Source organism: Erythranthe guttata, chromosome 14, assembly GCF_056151865.1.
Source record: "Erythranthe guttata isolate IM_541 chromosome 14, IM_541, whole genome shotgun sequence".
Classification (NCBI taxonomy): Eukaryota; Viridiplantae; Streptophyta; class Magnoliopsida; order Lamiales; family Phrymaceae; genus Erythranthe; species Erythranthe guttata.
In genome coordinates this window covers 20,120,482-20,133,480 of record NC_142546.1, presented here as the reverse complement: position 1 = coordinate 20,133,480, position 12,999 = coordinate 20,120,482, and the positions used below count along the sequence as shown (strand labels likewise).

General features: G+C 35.3%; 2 protein-coding genes across 5 annotated transcripts; one reads left to right on the top strand and one right to left on the bottom strand.

Moving 5' to 3' along the window:
• Positions 1 to 2,658: 2,658 nt before the first annotated feature.
• LOC105950137 (uncharacterized) lies at positions 2,659 to 4,818 on the bottom strand. Of its 2 annotated transcripts, none has more exons than XM_012973454.2 (3): positions 4,569 to 4,818; positions 3,872 to 3,966; positions 2,659 to 3,636 (listed from the first exon to the last, which is right to left on the bottom strand). In XM_012973454.2, exons 1-3 carry the CDS (start codon positions 4,659 to 4,661, stop codon positions 2,877 to 2,879), a joined length of 948 nt encoding a protein of 315 aa, XP_012828908.2. In that variant the 5' UTR covers positions 4,662 to 4,818; the 3' UTR covers positions 2,659 to 2,876. The 2 variants fall into 2 exon arrangements, with proteins under 2 accessions (XP_012828908.2, XP_012828909.2); XM_012973455.2 differs by having other exon boundaries at positions 2,659 to 3,633; positions 4,569 to 4,784.
• Positions 4,819 to 6,119: 1,301 nt separating this feature from the next.
• LOC105950241 (phospholipid--sterol O-acyltransferase) lies at positions 6,120 to 12,443 on the top strand. 3 transcript variants are annotated; one of them, XM_012973588.2, is made up of 17 exons: positions 6,120 to 6,508; positions 7,283 to 7,418; positions 7,946 to 8,090; positions 8,337 to 8,506; positions 8,601 to 8,677; positions 8,753 to 8,966; positions 9,050 to 9,224; positions 9,397 to 9,496; positions 9,784 to 9,878; positions 10,384 to 10,435; positions 10,528 to 10,599; positions 10,983 to 11,151; positions 11,495 to 11,599; positions 11,682 to 11,766; positions 11,852 to 11,940; positions 12,025 to 12,113; positions 12,194 to 12,443. In XM_012973588.2, the coding sequence occupies exons 1-15, from the start codon at positions 6,266 to 6,268 to the stop codon at positions 11,931 to 11,933; spliced, it is 1,920 nt and encodes a 639-aa protein (XP_012829042.2). In that variant the 5' UTR covers positions 6,120 to 6,265; the 3' UTR covers positions 11,934 to 11,940; positions 12,025 to 12,113; positions 12,194 to 12,443. The 3 variants fall into 3 exon arrangements, with proteins under 3 accessions (XP_012829042.2, XP_088669317.1, XP_088669316.1); XM_088813191.1 differs by having other exon boundaries at positions 6,200 to 6,508; positions 11,505 to 11,599; XM_088813190.1 differs by having other exon boundaries at positions 6,201 to 6,508; positions 9,083 to 9,224.
• Positions 12,444 to 12,999: the final 556 nt, after the last annotated feature.

Sequence of the window (12,999 nt, the reverse complement as noted above, 5' to 3'; positions counted from 1 at the left end):
GTTTGTAATTTACCCTAAAATATATAATACATTATAATTGAGGTATTAAATAAATAAAATAATTATAAATAAAAAAATGTACGAAACCCGGTTGGACCCCGGTTGAACCGGTCCAACCGTGACCCGGTAGCTTGACCGGGTCGATGTCCGGTCCGGTTTTCAAAACATTGGTGTAAAGTCTATTCCCTGGAATAAAAAAAAATCGTGAAAAGTCACACTGTAAGAGAGTTGGTGTAAGACAGAAACAAACCTCATGGGATTTTTGGTGATAACGAATAGAAGGAGGTGTTTTTTGTAATTAAATCTAAATTTTGGGGGGTTTTCGTAGTTTACCAAAAATATGTGGTTGTTAACCGTCTGAACGCATTACAAGGGGTTGGGTTGAGTGTATCTCTTTGTTCTTGTTGAAATAAAGAATATAAATTATGAAAAAAAGACAAGCTACCATGTTTTTCACAGTGCTAGTTGCAAAAAGACAAGCTATCATAAATTATGAACTTGGTGTGGTTTAAATTGAATATTTGGGAACTTTGGGGACTTGTCATTAAACTTGTCTAAGGTCACGGTTAATAATAAGAAGTTAACTGTCAACTTTCAGAAGTTTATTACCAACCCTCTTACTGATATATTTACTTTAAATACACATAATTTTAAAAGTTCAATCCCAATTTCAATAAGTTTCACCATCGTATTTTATTAAAATAATCAATAAATATTGTTCAGTTAAAATAAAAAAAAAAAACAAAAATCTGCAAATTCACCAAGAAAACATCCCTACCCCAATCATTGGTATTTGTGGTGCGGAGATGATTTCGAGTCACCATCTCCTTGACTATACTTTTACTTTTTATCATGCAAATTGCAAACTACTAGCATGTATATTTCGCATTGACCAAGTCAATGGTTCCTTCGACCCTATACCCGGTGATAAACACGGAGTGAGTCTTCTGTTGCCACATGTTCATTTTTTTATTTTTTTAAAACCCCTAAATGTAAACCCTAGTGGGGAATCTATTATAAAATACAAAAAAGAGACACGTGGCAGCAGAAGACCCACCCGGTGTTTATCACCGGGTGTAGGGTCGAACAAATCCAACGTCAATGGTCTATGCAACTATAAAATAAAATAAAAATAAAGTCAATGATAATGAACTATGCTACAATTTCTTTCAAGTACACTTATTCCAAGTGTGAAACTAATTTAATCTATTAACACCTATTATTGTCAAATGACTTTTCGCATTGACCAAGTCAATGGTCTATGCAACTATAAAATAAAATAAAAATAAGGTCAATGAGAATGAACTATGCTACAATTTCTTTCAAGTACACTTATTCCGAGTGTGAAACTAATTTAATCTATTAACACCTATTATTGTCAAATGACTTGACTGGTACTCCGACGATCAAGTCAGCGAATTAAAGACAGTTTTAGTGGTGGAGTGTTTGTAGTGAGTTTAGAAGAGATGGATAGAACCTGGATGTTGGTATGTGTGAACCTATATTTATAATACCTTGACATATTAGGCCTTGCGTAAATCCCGGACGAGTTGGTGTAACCCGCCATTCTCATACCTTTACCGAGTGACCCGAATCATCATTATCCTTGGGACAGTTATGGCCGTTCTCTCCGTATTATTAGGAGTAGCCTGATCCACACGTCTTCCACTCTTCCGGCGGTCTCTAGTCATTCAAGCATTAAATGCTGGTGTCAGAGCATTTAATGCACCGGTGGCCGGTGGGAGCATAAAGTATGATTGTCGGCCTTCCGTTAATGTGCCCCTTGCGTCTGTCGCAGCCGCTAATGTCCATGGTGGGACCCTTGCACCTCCTTGCCCGAACGTCAGATCTGCTCGGACCCCTCGGGTGCTAATCCTCTCGTCAGCTCGACCGTGACAAAGGGAGTTTAGGTTGGGCTTAAGCCGTTTGGGCTTTTCTTTGGTGGTCTTTCCTAGGGGGCCGTGGCCCCCTTTTCCCAATTAGAGTTTTAATAATTTAAAGCCTTACATTAAAATAAATTAGTAACATTATTTTACTGTTTTATGCTACAGTTCTTTAATTTTAGAAGGAAACAAATATTTAAAAAACATATCACATTTAGACTGAATGATTTGAAATGAATGGATTTGCAATAAACTCAAATATAAAGGATTAAAAAAAATTATTCATGTCCTTTCTAAAAACAAATGTAATGTTTTCATAGATACTCTATATCAGAATTTTAGTTATCTTTGTTTTATGGGAGGAGTGAGAGAGAGAAAGAGAGAAGTGTGCAAGAGAAGTAAGCACATTATTGTTTTTTGGGCTAATTACGAAAACCCCCTAAACTTAGATTAAATTACAAAAACCACATCTATCTATTTGTAATTACCAAAAAACTCCTGAGGTTGTTACCGTCTTACACCAATCACGGATTTTTTTTATTCCAAGAAATAGACCTTATACAATATTAGATAATTTCTTTTATTTCTCACCTATTTAACTGAATGTATAATAGACTCGATCAACAATTAATCAAACGGGAATTTTTGTTATTACAGATAGGTAGTAGCCTAAGTTCAGGGGTTTTTCGTAGTTTACCCTTGTTTTTTATGCTACCGCAGAAGTTGTTCTAATGTAAAGCACGCTTTGCATATTCAAAAGCAACACTTAAATCCATTTCAACAAACAAATAAACTTCAATACATAGAATAGAATGTACAACAAACAAATTAAATTTTGTATAGATGTCCCCTGTAGTAGAAGAATTCACACACAACAACAAACCTTCTCTTTAAATAATAAAAAAATAGTAGAAACAGATAAATAAATCAATCTCACAAGCTCCACCCGGTATGTATGTGGTTTCGAAGTGTTCGAAATCCAAATCGACATTCTCATTTCATGAATACCTCTCTCTTATAAAAAGGGGCTGAGTTATAGCGCATTGTCGAAGCCGAGTGATTCCAGTGGGTCTCGGCAGTTTCAATTGGCCGATCTTGGAAGCTTCTGAAACCGGTAGTAGAAGAACCTTCTGGAAAGTTCTTTCCAGATGATGATGATGTTAATTTATCATCATCAACAGGTGAAACCACTAACCAAGAAAGACTTGCATCAACTGCTATTTCTCGATTTTCTTTCTTCTGTGCAGCAAATTTCTCCTGTGGCTTCACTTTCAACTTTGCAGCTTTCCACTGAGAAATATTCTCTATAGGGTTCAGCACTGAATTAACGTAACCTCTTCTGTCTCTAGCACTATCTTTCGACTCAAACGCAGCATTGACTTTCTCCACTGATGTAGTTAAAACCGATTCGTTCCACACTTCTTCATCAGAAATCATGTCATCATCGTCGTCATCATAATCATATTCATCATCCGAGTCATCAAAATCGTCCAAGTCACTATCTCCGTACTCTTCAGCTTCATCGTCGCTTTCTCTTGCATTATGGTACCTATGATTCGGTGGGTATGACACTACATTTTTGGTTACGACTGAATTTTCATCTTCAGATTCTCTGTCAACATCTTCGTTAGAGTGTGGTAGAGAATCGATGCTTTCTTGAACCGAGACGTGCTCGTAGGTTGTGACGTTTGAATTGAATGTGACTCTTTTTCTGGGGCTAGGACTCAGTTGTACCTCTCCAGTCGGTTTACTTCTGCGCAAAAAAAAAAAATTTGAATTTATTGGATGGACATAAAATAGGGAAGCGGACCCGATTCTCAATGCAGTGAAAGAAATTAGTTCAGAAACCAAATACATATCAAAATTCATCATAAATATCTAGACGATCTATTATATTCAGTAGATGAATTCCGCCTTCTTGAAAGTAAAGTGCAATAATCTAAAATTCAATCAAATCAAAGACTCGAGAAGAAAGAGCAGGAACTTACTGTAAGTCCGAAACCAAGTTGGTTTGAGGTGTTTCTGCGACGGTCGGTTCGGCACTGGCTACGGTTTCTTGTTGAACACTTTGAACTCTGTTTCTCTGTGTCAAAATTCAGAAATTTAATTATTGACTCACCTCAGAATATAAAGCACCAATATAAACAATTTAGAAAAAAAAAAAAAAAGGATGGGCAATATCAGCTTATCTATCATCACTAATTTCATAACAAGAGAAAATAAGGCAGTCAAATTATCGACCCGAAAAACAATTTGCTAAAGGAAAGACGAAAGTAGGAAACCCTTTCTCGAGTTCTTTTCATTGATTTACCGAAATAACAAAAATTAGGAAAAAAAAAACATCATCGCTAAAACCAATCATACAGACAGGGCTAGATTAACAAGCAGAAAAGGAGTAAAATCTTCGATTAAATAACGCAATTGGTCCAGCTCCGGATAATCGAGGAATTTATCAGATAAGCATCAAAAGTATAACATCATTAATTTAACCCACACAATCAAAACCCCCCGATCGAATCAATCCAATTACTGAAAAAACCATAAAATCAAACAGCAAACGCAATAATTTCACCGCTTTCCTACGCAATTCTGCTCCACAATCATGTATAAAGGGAAAGGAGAGAGAGAGAGAGAGAGAGAGAGAGAGAGAGAGAGAGAGAGAGAGAGAGAGAGAGAGGTCTTTACTTGGACACGAGGACTTCCGCCGCGATGAGTCCTCTGCTGCCGGCGGCGTTTTTGATCCTTCGCACCGCCCAAACATCCAAGAAAACACCCCATCTAGCAAAGAAAATTCAATAATTTCAGAGAATTACCGACGATGGAAGAGAGAGGGGGAGATGCTAAAGGGGTGTTCAAGCTAGGGTTTAGGTGAAAAAGGAAGTGACCGTTACAGAATTTGATTATTAATAATAATGGATGGGGGATTTTAGTATCCGTTGCTGTTTCCTTTTTTGTTCTTTATAGTAGTATCTCTAATCAGTGGGGCCCACCATCCCGTCATTAATTACTTAATCCCATAATTAATTATTACCGAATCCAAAGTTTCCAATCATTCCTTTTCTTTAATATTTTCAAAATCAAATCCTGGAACTTTACTAAATTATCTTGTAGATACTAGATATTATACCCGTAAAATAAGTAGAATAACCAAAAATAAAAAGAGGAGAAAAATATATCCTTAAAATAATAACTTAATTTTGTTATGTAAAATATTTTGTAGACTTCTTACTTAAAATACTAATATTTACCAATTTTAATTCAAGATCTAAACTAAAGGAACCAAACATCTTAATAAGTAAATAATTATTTAATAAGTAGGCAATTAATCTAGTCTTGTTTAATTAAATCTAATCCAGTATAGGCAAGCAACGAAGGAATTACCTAAAACTAAAAGTGTATAAACCCGAATTTATCAGTAAGTCTTTTTAAATATTACTATTAAAGAGCAGACATTAATTTGAGAGAAAACCACACGCGTTTTTCTTAGTTAAAAAACCGTATACCTCTAAAAAGGGTACATATTCTTGACTATACTTGGATTAACTAATCGATATAAACTAATATATGGGGTTTATATGAAATCTCGTAAATGTATTATCTTATAACTTTAAAAAAATATTAGCTTACCACAAATTTTCCTGGTCGAGACCAATGACAAATATTATTTAAGCAAATTGTTAACTAATCAATTATTTAATGAACAAGTTTCTACTGTAGATATAGATGGATTGCATTCTAAATTTAGGGTGTGAACGAGCAGAGCTCATATATTTTGGCGACTCATTTTAGGGTTTTTTTTATAATTATTAATTTTTTATTATTAAAAACTATTTTGATTACAATAAATAAATTACAAAATAAACAATAAGTTGTAATTATACATATTTTTTTTATATTAATATGTTCTTTTTATAGTATTTCTATATTATTATAAATTATTTAAATAAAAAATAGGGCTCGTGAGCTCACCATCAACTAAAAAAATTCGAGTTTAAGTTCCAGCTTTTTTCGAGTCGGCTTAGCTCGTTTACCACCCCTATTCTAAATACATAAACATCAAAATGTGGAAAAATCGAAATTATCAAAACCCGAGTGGGAGGTTTCTTGAAATTACAGAAACTATGGGGGGGTAAATGCAAATTACCGTTTCTTGAAATTACAGAAACTATGGGGGTAAATGCAAATTATCGTCTTTAATTTTGTCATCTTGACTTTGTAGTTTGTATAGGCACTCGGAAGCCTCAGTCAAACACCCAATTATTTTCCGCCACGTCAGAAAGCGATCTTATTCCCAAAACAAAACAAAATTATTTACAGCTCAAAATTCTAATTTTTGCGCAACTCAACCGTCAGTCCGCCAAACGCAGCCTTCGCCCCGGCCAATGGGAGGGCGTCTCATCGTACTCCTAACCGCCTCCTTTCTCCTCCTCCTCCTGACAACGGCGGAGAACGGTGGAAGCAGCGGAAGAGACGGCGGCGATTTCATCGGAAACTATGGGAAGCTGTCGGGGATAATCATACCAGGCTTCGCTTCCACTCAGCTGAGAGCGTGGTCAATTTTGGACTGCCCCTTTTCCCCTCTCGACTTTAACCCCCTTGATTTGGTTTGGCTCGACAGCACTAAAGTATGCAATGGTTCTCTAATTTCTCCAAATTTTGTGGCGTATTGTGTTTTTTTTTTTGGTTTCCTAACCTTCTTATGTTATTCAATTTTTATTTATTTTTGGCTCATTTGTTTGATAAATACAGTTGAACCTCGATAAATTAATAATCTCGCGTAAATAATAATTTCTCCTGGTCCCGAGTCGTAGTAAACGTATTAAATTATTAGTTCGGTAATTTAGTATTTTGCTAAATTAATAGAATTTTGCTAGTCCCGATTGTATTGATTTATAGAGGTTTAACTGTGTGTTTTATCTTCTTTCCTCTTATAATTTTCTTCTGATTACATTGCATGATTACTAAATTTTGTGAATTAAATGGTTGTTCCGAGAGAGTTAATGCTCCTCTTGAAGATGTTGCGCCAAATACACCTGTGTCGTTTTCCATTTTTTTGTCTACACACTATTACATAAATATACATGTGGATGCATGTAAAATATGTATGTATGTATACATATGCATGGTAGGATATAACCGGATGACTTTCACTCGGTGTAGCATAGAACAAAGCGTCAATAATTAGGCAGTTTGGCTGTGGATTCCAGCAGTATTCAAAGAGAAAGAAGTATATATATTAATCGAGGGTTTCGGGACTTTATTATTGCATAAGGATTGCTAGCATACTTTAGTAATTAATGAATGGAGCCTCTTTATCTTGAGTGATTCGCGTCTAATCCTTTTCTTTTATGTTATGGATAATGATTAATATTTAGTTCCTCATCTCTCCCATTTTTCAGCTCCTATCTGCTGTAAATTGCTGGCTGAAATGCATGTTGTTAGATCCTTACGACCAAACGGATCATCCCCAATGCAAGTCGCGTCCTGATAGCGGTCTCTCCGCTATTACAGAGATCGACCCAGGCTACATTACAGGTATGTTTAATTAGTAATTTTTGTGATTAATTATTTCTGCAGAAGCAGCCATCGTTATGTTATTATCCGTGTTATCTTCCATTAAGGCCTCGTTTGGTTGGGGAGATTAGCCATGATTAACTAAATAACTGGACCCAATAACTTCCCGGGTCGACCTGGATATATTATGTGATCATGGCTTATCTTGCCTTTGAGAAACTTTTTTACTGGACCTTCCATGGTCCAATAATACAATCTTGGCTAATCCTACCTTGGCAACCAAACGAGGCCTAAGAAGTTCGAATTCTATACTGATGTTTCACAATTAAAGTACTTCACGTTTTGAGTTTGTACTACTTTTTCACTGTGCATTTATGTCTAAGTAGCGGCGTAAATATGGAATTGGATGTTTGATTGGTGGGAACCTATTTAATCTCTTTTGAAATGATTTCATCACTCGTAAAATAGATATATAGTCTGTACCTGGTTAAATGATTTGATTTATTTTTCATTTAGTTGATATCATCAAGATCATCTGTATTTTGCAGGTCCTCTTTCTTCAGTGTGGAAAGATTGGGTCAAGTGGTGCATTGAGTTTGGTATAGAGGCTAATGCTATTATTGCTGTTCCGTATGACTGGCGACTATCACCATCCAAACTCGAGGAGCGCGACCTTTATTTTCATAAATTAAAGTATTTACGTTCAACATCTCCTATTTTTTGTTAGCACATGTTCTTATTGCTGCGTCATTTGACGAAGAAAAAAAATTTTCACATAATACTTAGAGAAAGAACGAAAAAAAAAGTGAGATCAGTAGTGTTGGTTATGAAGAGTAGGTCTTATCGTATCGAACTTAGGCCAATTATAAATTTATTACTGAGAATGCTATGCATTTATTTAGATTAAATTGAAAACTAAATATGCATTGAATTTTGCAGGTTGACTTTTGAAACGGCTCTCAAGCTACGTGGTGGGCCGTGCATAGTTTTTGCTCACTCGATGGGAAATAATGTCTTTAGATACTTTCTGGAGTGGTTGAAACTGGAAATTGCCCCTAAACAGTACATAGCATGGCTAGATGAACACATTCATGCGTTCTTTGCTGTTGGTATACTTGTAACTTGCTTTGACTAATCGATCAAATATTTAGAACTATTGTAGCATGCATTTAAGCATAAGTTGCTCCTTTCAACTGGCTTCAGGTGCTCCTCTTCTTGGTTCAATCGAGACTATCAAAGCAACATTATCAGGATATACATTCGGTCTCCCAGTTTCCGAGGTCCATAAATTTACTTTTGGTGCCTGTATTTCAATTTTTTTTCGTTCCTGCTTATTATAAAGTCTCAAATATCAGGGAACTGCTCGATTGATGTTCAACTCGTTTGGCTCTTCAATATGGATGATGCCATTTTCAAAACACTGTAGAACAGAGAACGCTTACTCGAAGCATCTCTCTGGCGGGAGCAAAAAGGCTCGCTTTGCATACGTTTGTGACGAACACGAGTTTCAATCTAACTTCTCTGGATGGCCAACAAATATAGTCAACATTGAAATTCCTACAATTAGAGGTAGGAGATGCAGCCTTGCACGGCATGGTATATTAACTTTCAAATTTCAATGGTTTAACATGCTCCATTTACCGACTCGCCAGGAAACGAAGCTTATCCTTCGTTTTTGGAAGTAGCGCAGGCTAATAAGACCGACACGGAGTGTGGATATCCAACTCAGTTGTCGTTTTCTGCTCGTGAAGTGTCAGATGGAACCTTCTTCAAAGCTATAGCAGATTATGACCCTGACAGTAAACGACTTATGTACCAGTTAGACAAGTAAGTTGCCATCGTCCGTTACCACCATTCTTTTGCTTCTCTGAGCTTCCATTTCAGAATATTTCGTTGATATAAATATGATGTCAACCAGAGCAGCAAAATATATATGCAGACGTAATTGTTATATTTGTGATCTATTACAGTATTGACGTTCTTCCTTGAAATATTTCAGATCATATCACGGTGACCCGGTTCTAAATCCTTTGACTCCTTGGGATAGACCTCCGTTGAAGAACATCTTTTGCATATATGGAATAGATTCAAAAACGGAGGTATACATGTTTCTTAATGGTACTTTTGTATTTATATAGTTCATTTAGGCTGTATTTGGATGGAAGGATTTAGAGTTAACAAATAAGTCAAATCGAGATCCAAAAATTTTAGATACTGTAATATAAAATTAGTTTATCCAAACGAGTTTATTAGTTATGAACTTGAAAGTTTCACCTTCAATCCAAATGAAGTCTTATAGAATTGACCCTTATTGAGATGAACTCATTTGATGCCCGACTTTGATGTTGATGATGTCTTTGGTGTTTCTTATCATGTTATATAACAGGTGGGTTACTATTTTGCGCCAAGTGGGAAGCCTTATCCTGATAACTGGATAGTAACTGATGTAATTTACGAGATTGAAGGATCTTTATACTCGAGGTGAATTGACATCTGAAAATCATTAAATGTTGCATACTTAGTCTATGTTAATAGTTAATACACACACACAAAAAAAAAAAAAAAAAAAAAAAAAAGATAGAGTGTTTGCTGTCTCGTTGTTTTGCTTTCCCAATCATTAAAAGTTTGGGCCTTTGTTTATCGTTATCTCGTCATGTATAGATTTGTACATGCGGGAAAACCAAAGAATTGACCGATATCCTGATTGCCTTGGGTGAAAGTTCATTATAATTCATGATAAACTAACTGTTTGCACTTCAATTTGTTTTCTTGAAGCCCCTTGATAATATGTGCTTGAAAACGAGCAGTACAGAGTGTTGATACAACACTGCAACTATTAACAGAAACCCAAAGTTTGAGAACTTGCGGCCATTCTATGATGCAACAACTATTGAATCTATTCGTTTTATGCACTCCTTTTGACTTGCATTGACTGGTTGTTGTTATAGACTGTCTCGGGTTTTATGAGTTATTTTCGTTGATTTAGGTCAGGCAATCTGGTTGAAGGAAACCCTGGTGCTGCAAGTGGGGATGAAACGGTATAATAAGCATAGAGTTGAAATTCTAGAATGTTCTAATGTTCATTTTGTCGTTTGTCTGTTTCACTTACTGAGGCCAATCTCGTATCTAGGTACCGTATCATTCCCTCTCTTGGTGCAAGAACTGGCTTGGATCAAAAGTAAACATAACAAGAGCTCCTCAGGTGTTAATATATATATATATATATATATGTTTTTTTTTTTTTTTTTTTTTTTTTCTGTAGCATCTACTGAATCTAATGAGTTTAGTAGATATTTTACGACTACTTTCCTGATTACATACCTTTGTGTTACTTTGGTTAAACGATTGGTTAATTCTCAAGCCAAATGATGCTTATGCTATCTGCCTCCTAAGTCCTAAAAGCAGCAGTTTGTGTTCTCAATTACTCTCGAGACCTATTAGTTTTGTTTGTTTTTGCTACATATATACCTCTCATTGCAGTAAGTGCGATATGTTAGATGATAAAATAAAAGATCGAACAAGGATGCAACTCATCGTGATCAAGCTTTTCTCCAGTTCAGCTAATGATGTGTTAAAACATTGCAGTCGGAACATGATGGTTCGGATGTGCAAGTGCAATTAAATGTAGAACACGAGCCTGAAATGGATATAATTCCCGACATGAAAAGATCTCCTAGAGTGAAGTACATAACCTATTATGAAGACTCTGAAAGTCTTCCGGGAAAGAGAACAGCTGTTTGGGAGCTTGACAAAGGTAATCCAGCTGTTTAGGTCCTAACTCTTATGTTTAATATCATTAGGCCTCGTTTGGTTGGGGAGATTAGTCATGATTAACTAAATAATTGGACTTTGTTTGATGTTTGGTATCCCCAATAACTTGCCGGGTCGATCCACAAATATTATGTTTTCGTGACTTATCTTGCCTTGTAGGCATGTTTTTTATTGGATCATCGAAGGTCCAATAATATAATTGGGTTTTATTAGATTATTTAAGCTTCTCTTGGCAACCAAACGAGGCATAGGTTTGATCTTGTCATATTTCCAGTTTATTCATTTCCTGTAATTTCTTTCGTCTAATCAAATGATCTTATTGACAGCAAATCACAGGAACATCGTTCGATCTTCAGTATTAATGCGAGAGCTGTGGCTTGAGATGTGGCACGATACTCATCCCGATAAAACATCCAAATTTGTCACAAAAGGTTTAACTATCGCAACTTTTTTTCTTCCGTCACCATCTTCTTTTCTTTTCTTTTTTCCCTTTAAATGATTTTACGTAAACAGCGACTCGTGGTCCCTTGAGAGACGAAGACTGCTACTGGGATTATGGAAAAGCTCGGTGTGCTTTGCCCGAGACTTGTGAATACAGGTATAATTCTTCTTCCGATAAAAAAGCAATTCATTATCCTATAGAAGAATGCAGGCTATTGGATTATGATTTACGAATATTGTAGGTATCTTTTCGGAGATGTTCATTTAGGACAGAGCTGCAGGCTAAAGAATTCTTCGGCTGACCTATTGTTGCATTATGTATAAACTACAGGTATTATAAAAATTCTCGAGCACTGTGTTATCGAAATTATGGGAAATTCTTTTAGCTAAAACTTTTACTTGTTAATTCCTACAGTCGTCAAGCTTTTCGGATTCTTCTCATGGCAGACAATGGCAGTAGATAATCCTTGATCTGCATCTATTTTTTCAAGCGGGCCATAACATGTAAGTATTCGGGCCGGGCCCTCTCTCATAACTGTTTACTAGGTTCTAAACATGTTGCTTATTTATTTTTTTGGCTCCAGATAAAATGTGTTATGGTGAAAGTAAAACATGCACAAAAGAGGAGGCACTCACAAGAGACACATAATTTTTGCTGCTCAAAAAAAAAAAATATTAATTGTGAACTATCTTTTGGTTCGGCTCGGTTTAACGATACAATTGTTTGATCGAAAAACCATCTACGAACCGAAAATTTTGGATTTCTAAAGTAGAAACACCTAAACCAACGATTTTGATTGTACCTCAGGACAGTTAATAATGGTTCGATTTTTTTATATTTGGGTCGAGTTTTCGGTTTTTTTTTTTTCTCATTGCCATGTTTATGCAAATACAATTCCAAATTATTTTCGTCATTGTAAACTTTGACCAACTGATAACATGGCTTTAAAAACTTTGGATGAACCGTTAGATAGTGAAATTAAAGAATCCAAAATCTAATATTATGTAATTGAATTATCTTAATAGAATGAATGGATGTTGAATATCTTTTGAACGACTTGAAAGAAATTATGTATTTTCAAAGATGTTGATTTACGAACATATAATTGAGTGCATTGAAACTGATAAAACTTAATATAACTGTAAAACAACAATAAAATTAATAATTTAATGTTGAGCTCTAACAAAATTACATTTACACCAACACATTTTTATGAGTTGAAAAAAAATATTATTTAAGCAAGATTATTAATTAACTGAATATTAGTCACCATGATTTACTTCTTCTATCAAATACACGTCGGACAAAGGAATGAGGGATCTAGAGGCGAGAAATTTCGTCTTTTGGTGCAAAATTTTGGTATTACCAATGGAAATTTATTTTTGTTAT

What these genes read in the sequence shown, in the direction of transcription:
- LOC105950137 (XM_012973454.2), bottom strand. Translation starts at nt 4,661, where the DNA reads ATGGGGTGTTTTCTTGGATGTTTGGGCGGTGCGAAGGATCAAAAACGC. An exon ending in GCGGAAGTCCTCGTGTCCAA is followed by an intron (nt 3,967 to 4,568) that starts GTAAAGACCTCT and finishes ATTTTGACACAG; the next exon opens with AGAAACAGAGTTCAAAGTGT. An exon ending in AACTTGGTTTCGGACTTACA is followed by an intron (nt 3,637 to 3,871) that starts GTAAGTTCCTGC and finishes TTTTTTGCGCAG; the next exon opens with AAGTAAACCGACTGGAGAGG.
- LOC105950241 (XM_012973588.2), top strand. Translation starts at nt 6,266, where the DNA reads ATGGGAGGGCGTCTCATCGTACTCCTAACCGCCTCCTTTCTCCTCCTC. An exon ending in GAAGGATCTTTATACTCGAG is followed by an intron (nt 9,879 to 10,383) that starts GTGAATTGACAT and finishes TCGTTGATTTAG; the next exon opens with GTCAGGCAATCTGGTTGAAG. An exon ending in TGTTTGGGAGCTTGACAAAG is followed by an intron (nt 11,152 to 11,494) that starts GTAATCCAGCTG and finishes TCTTATTGACAG; the next exon opens with CAAATCACAGGAACATCGTT.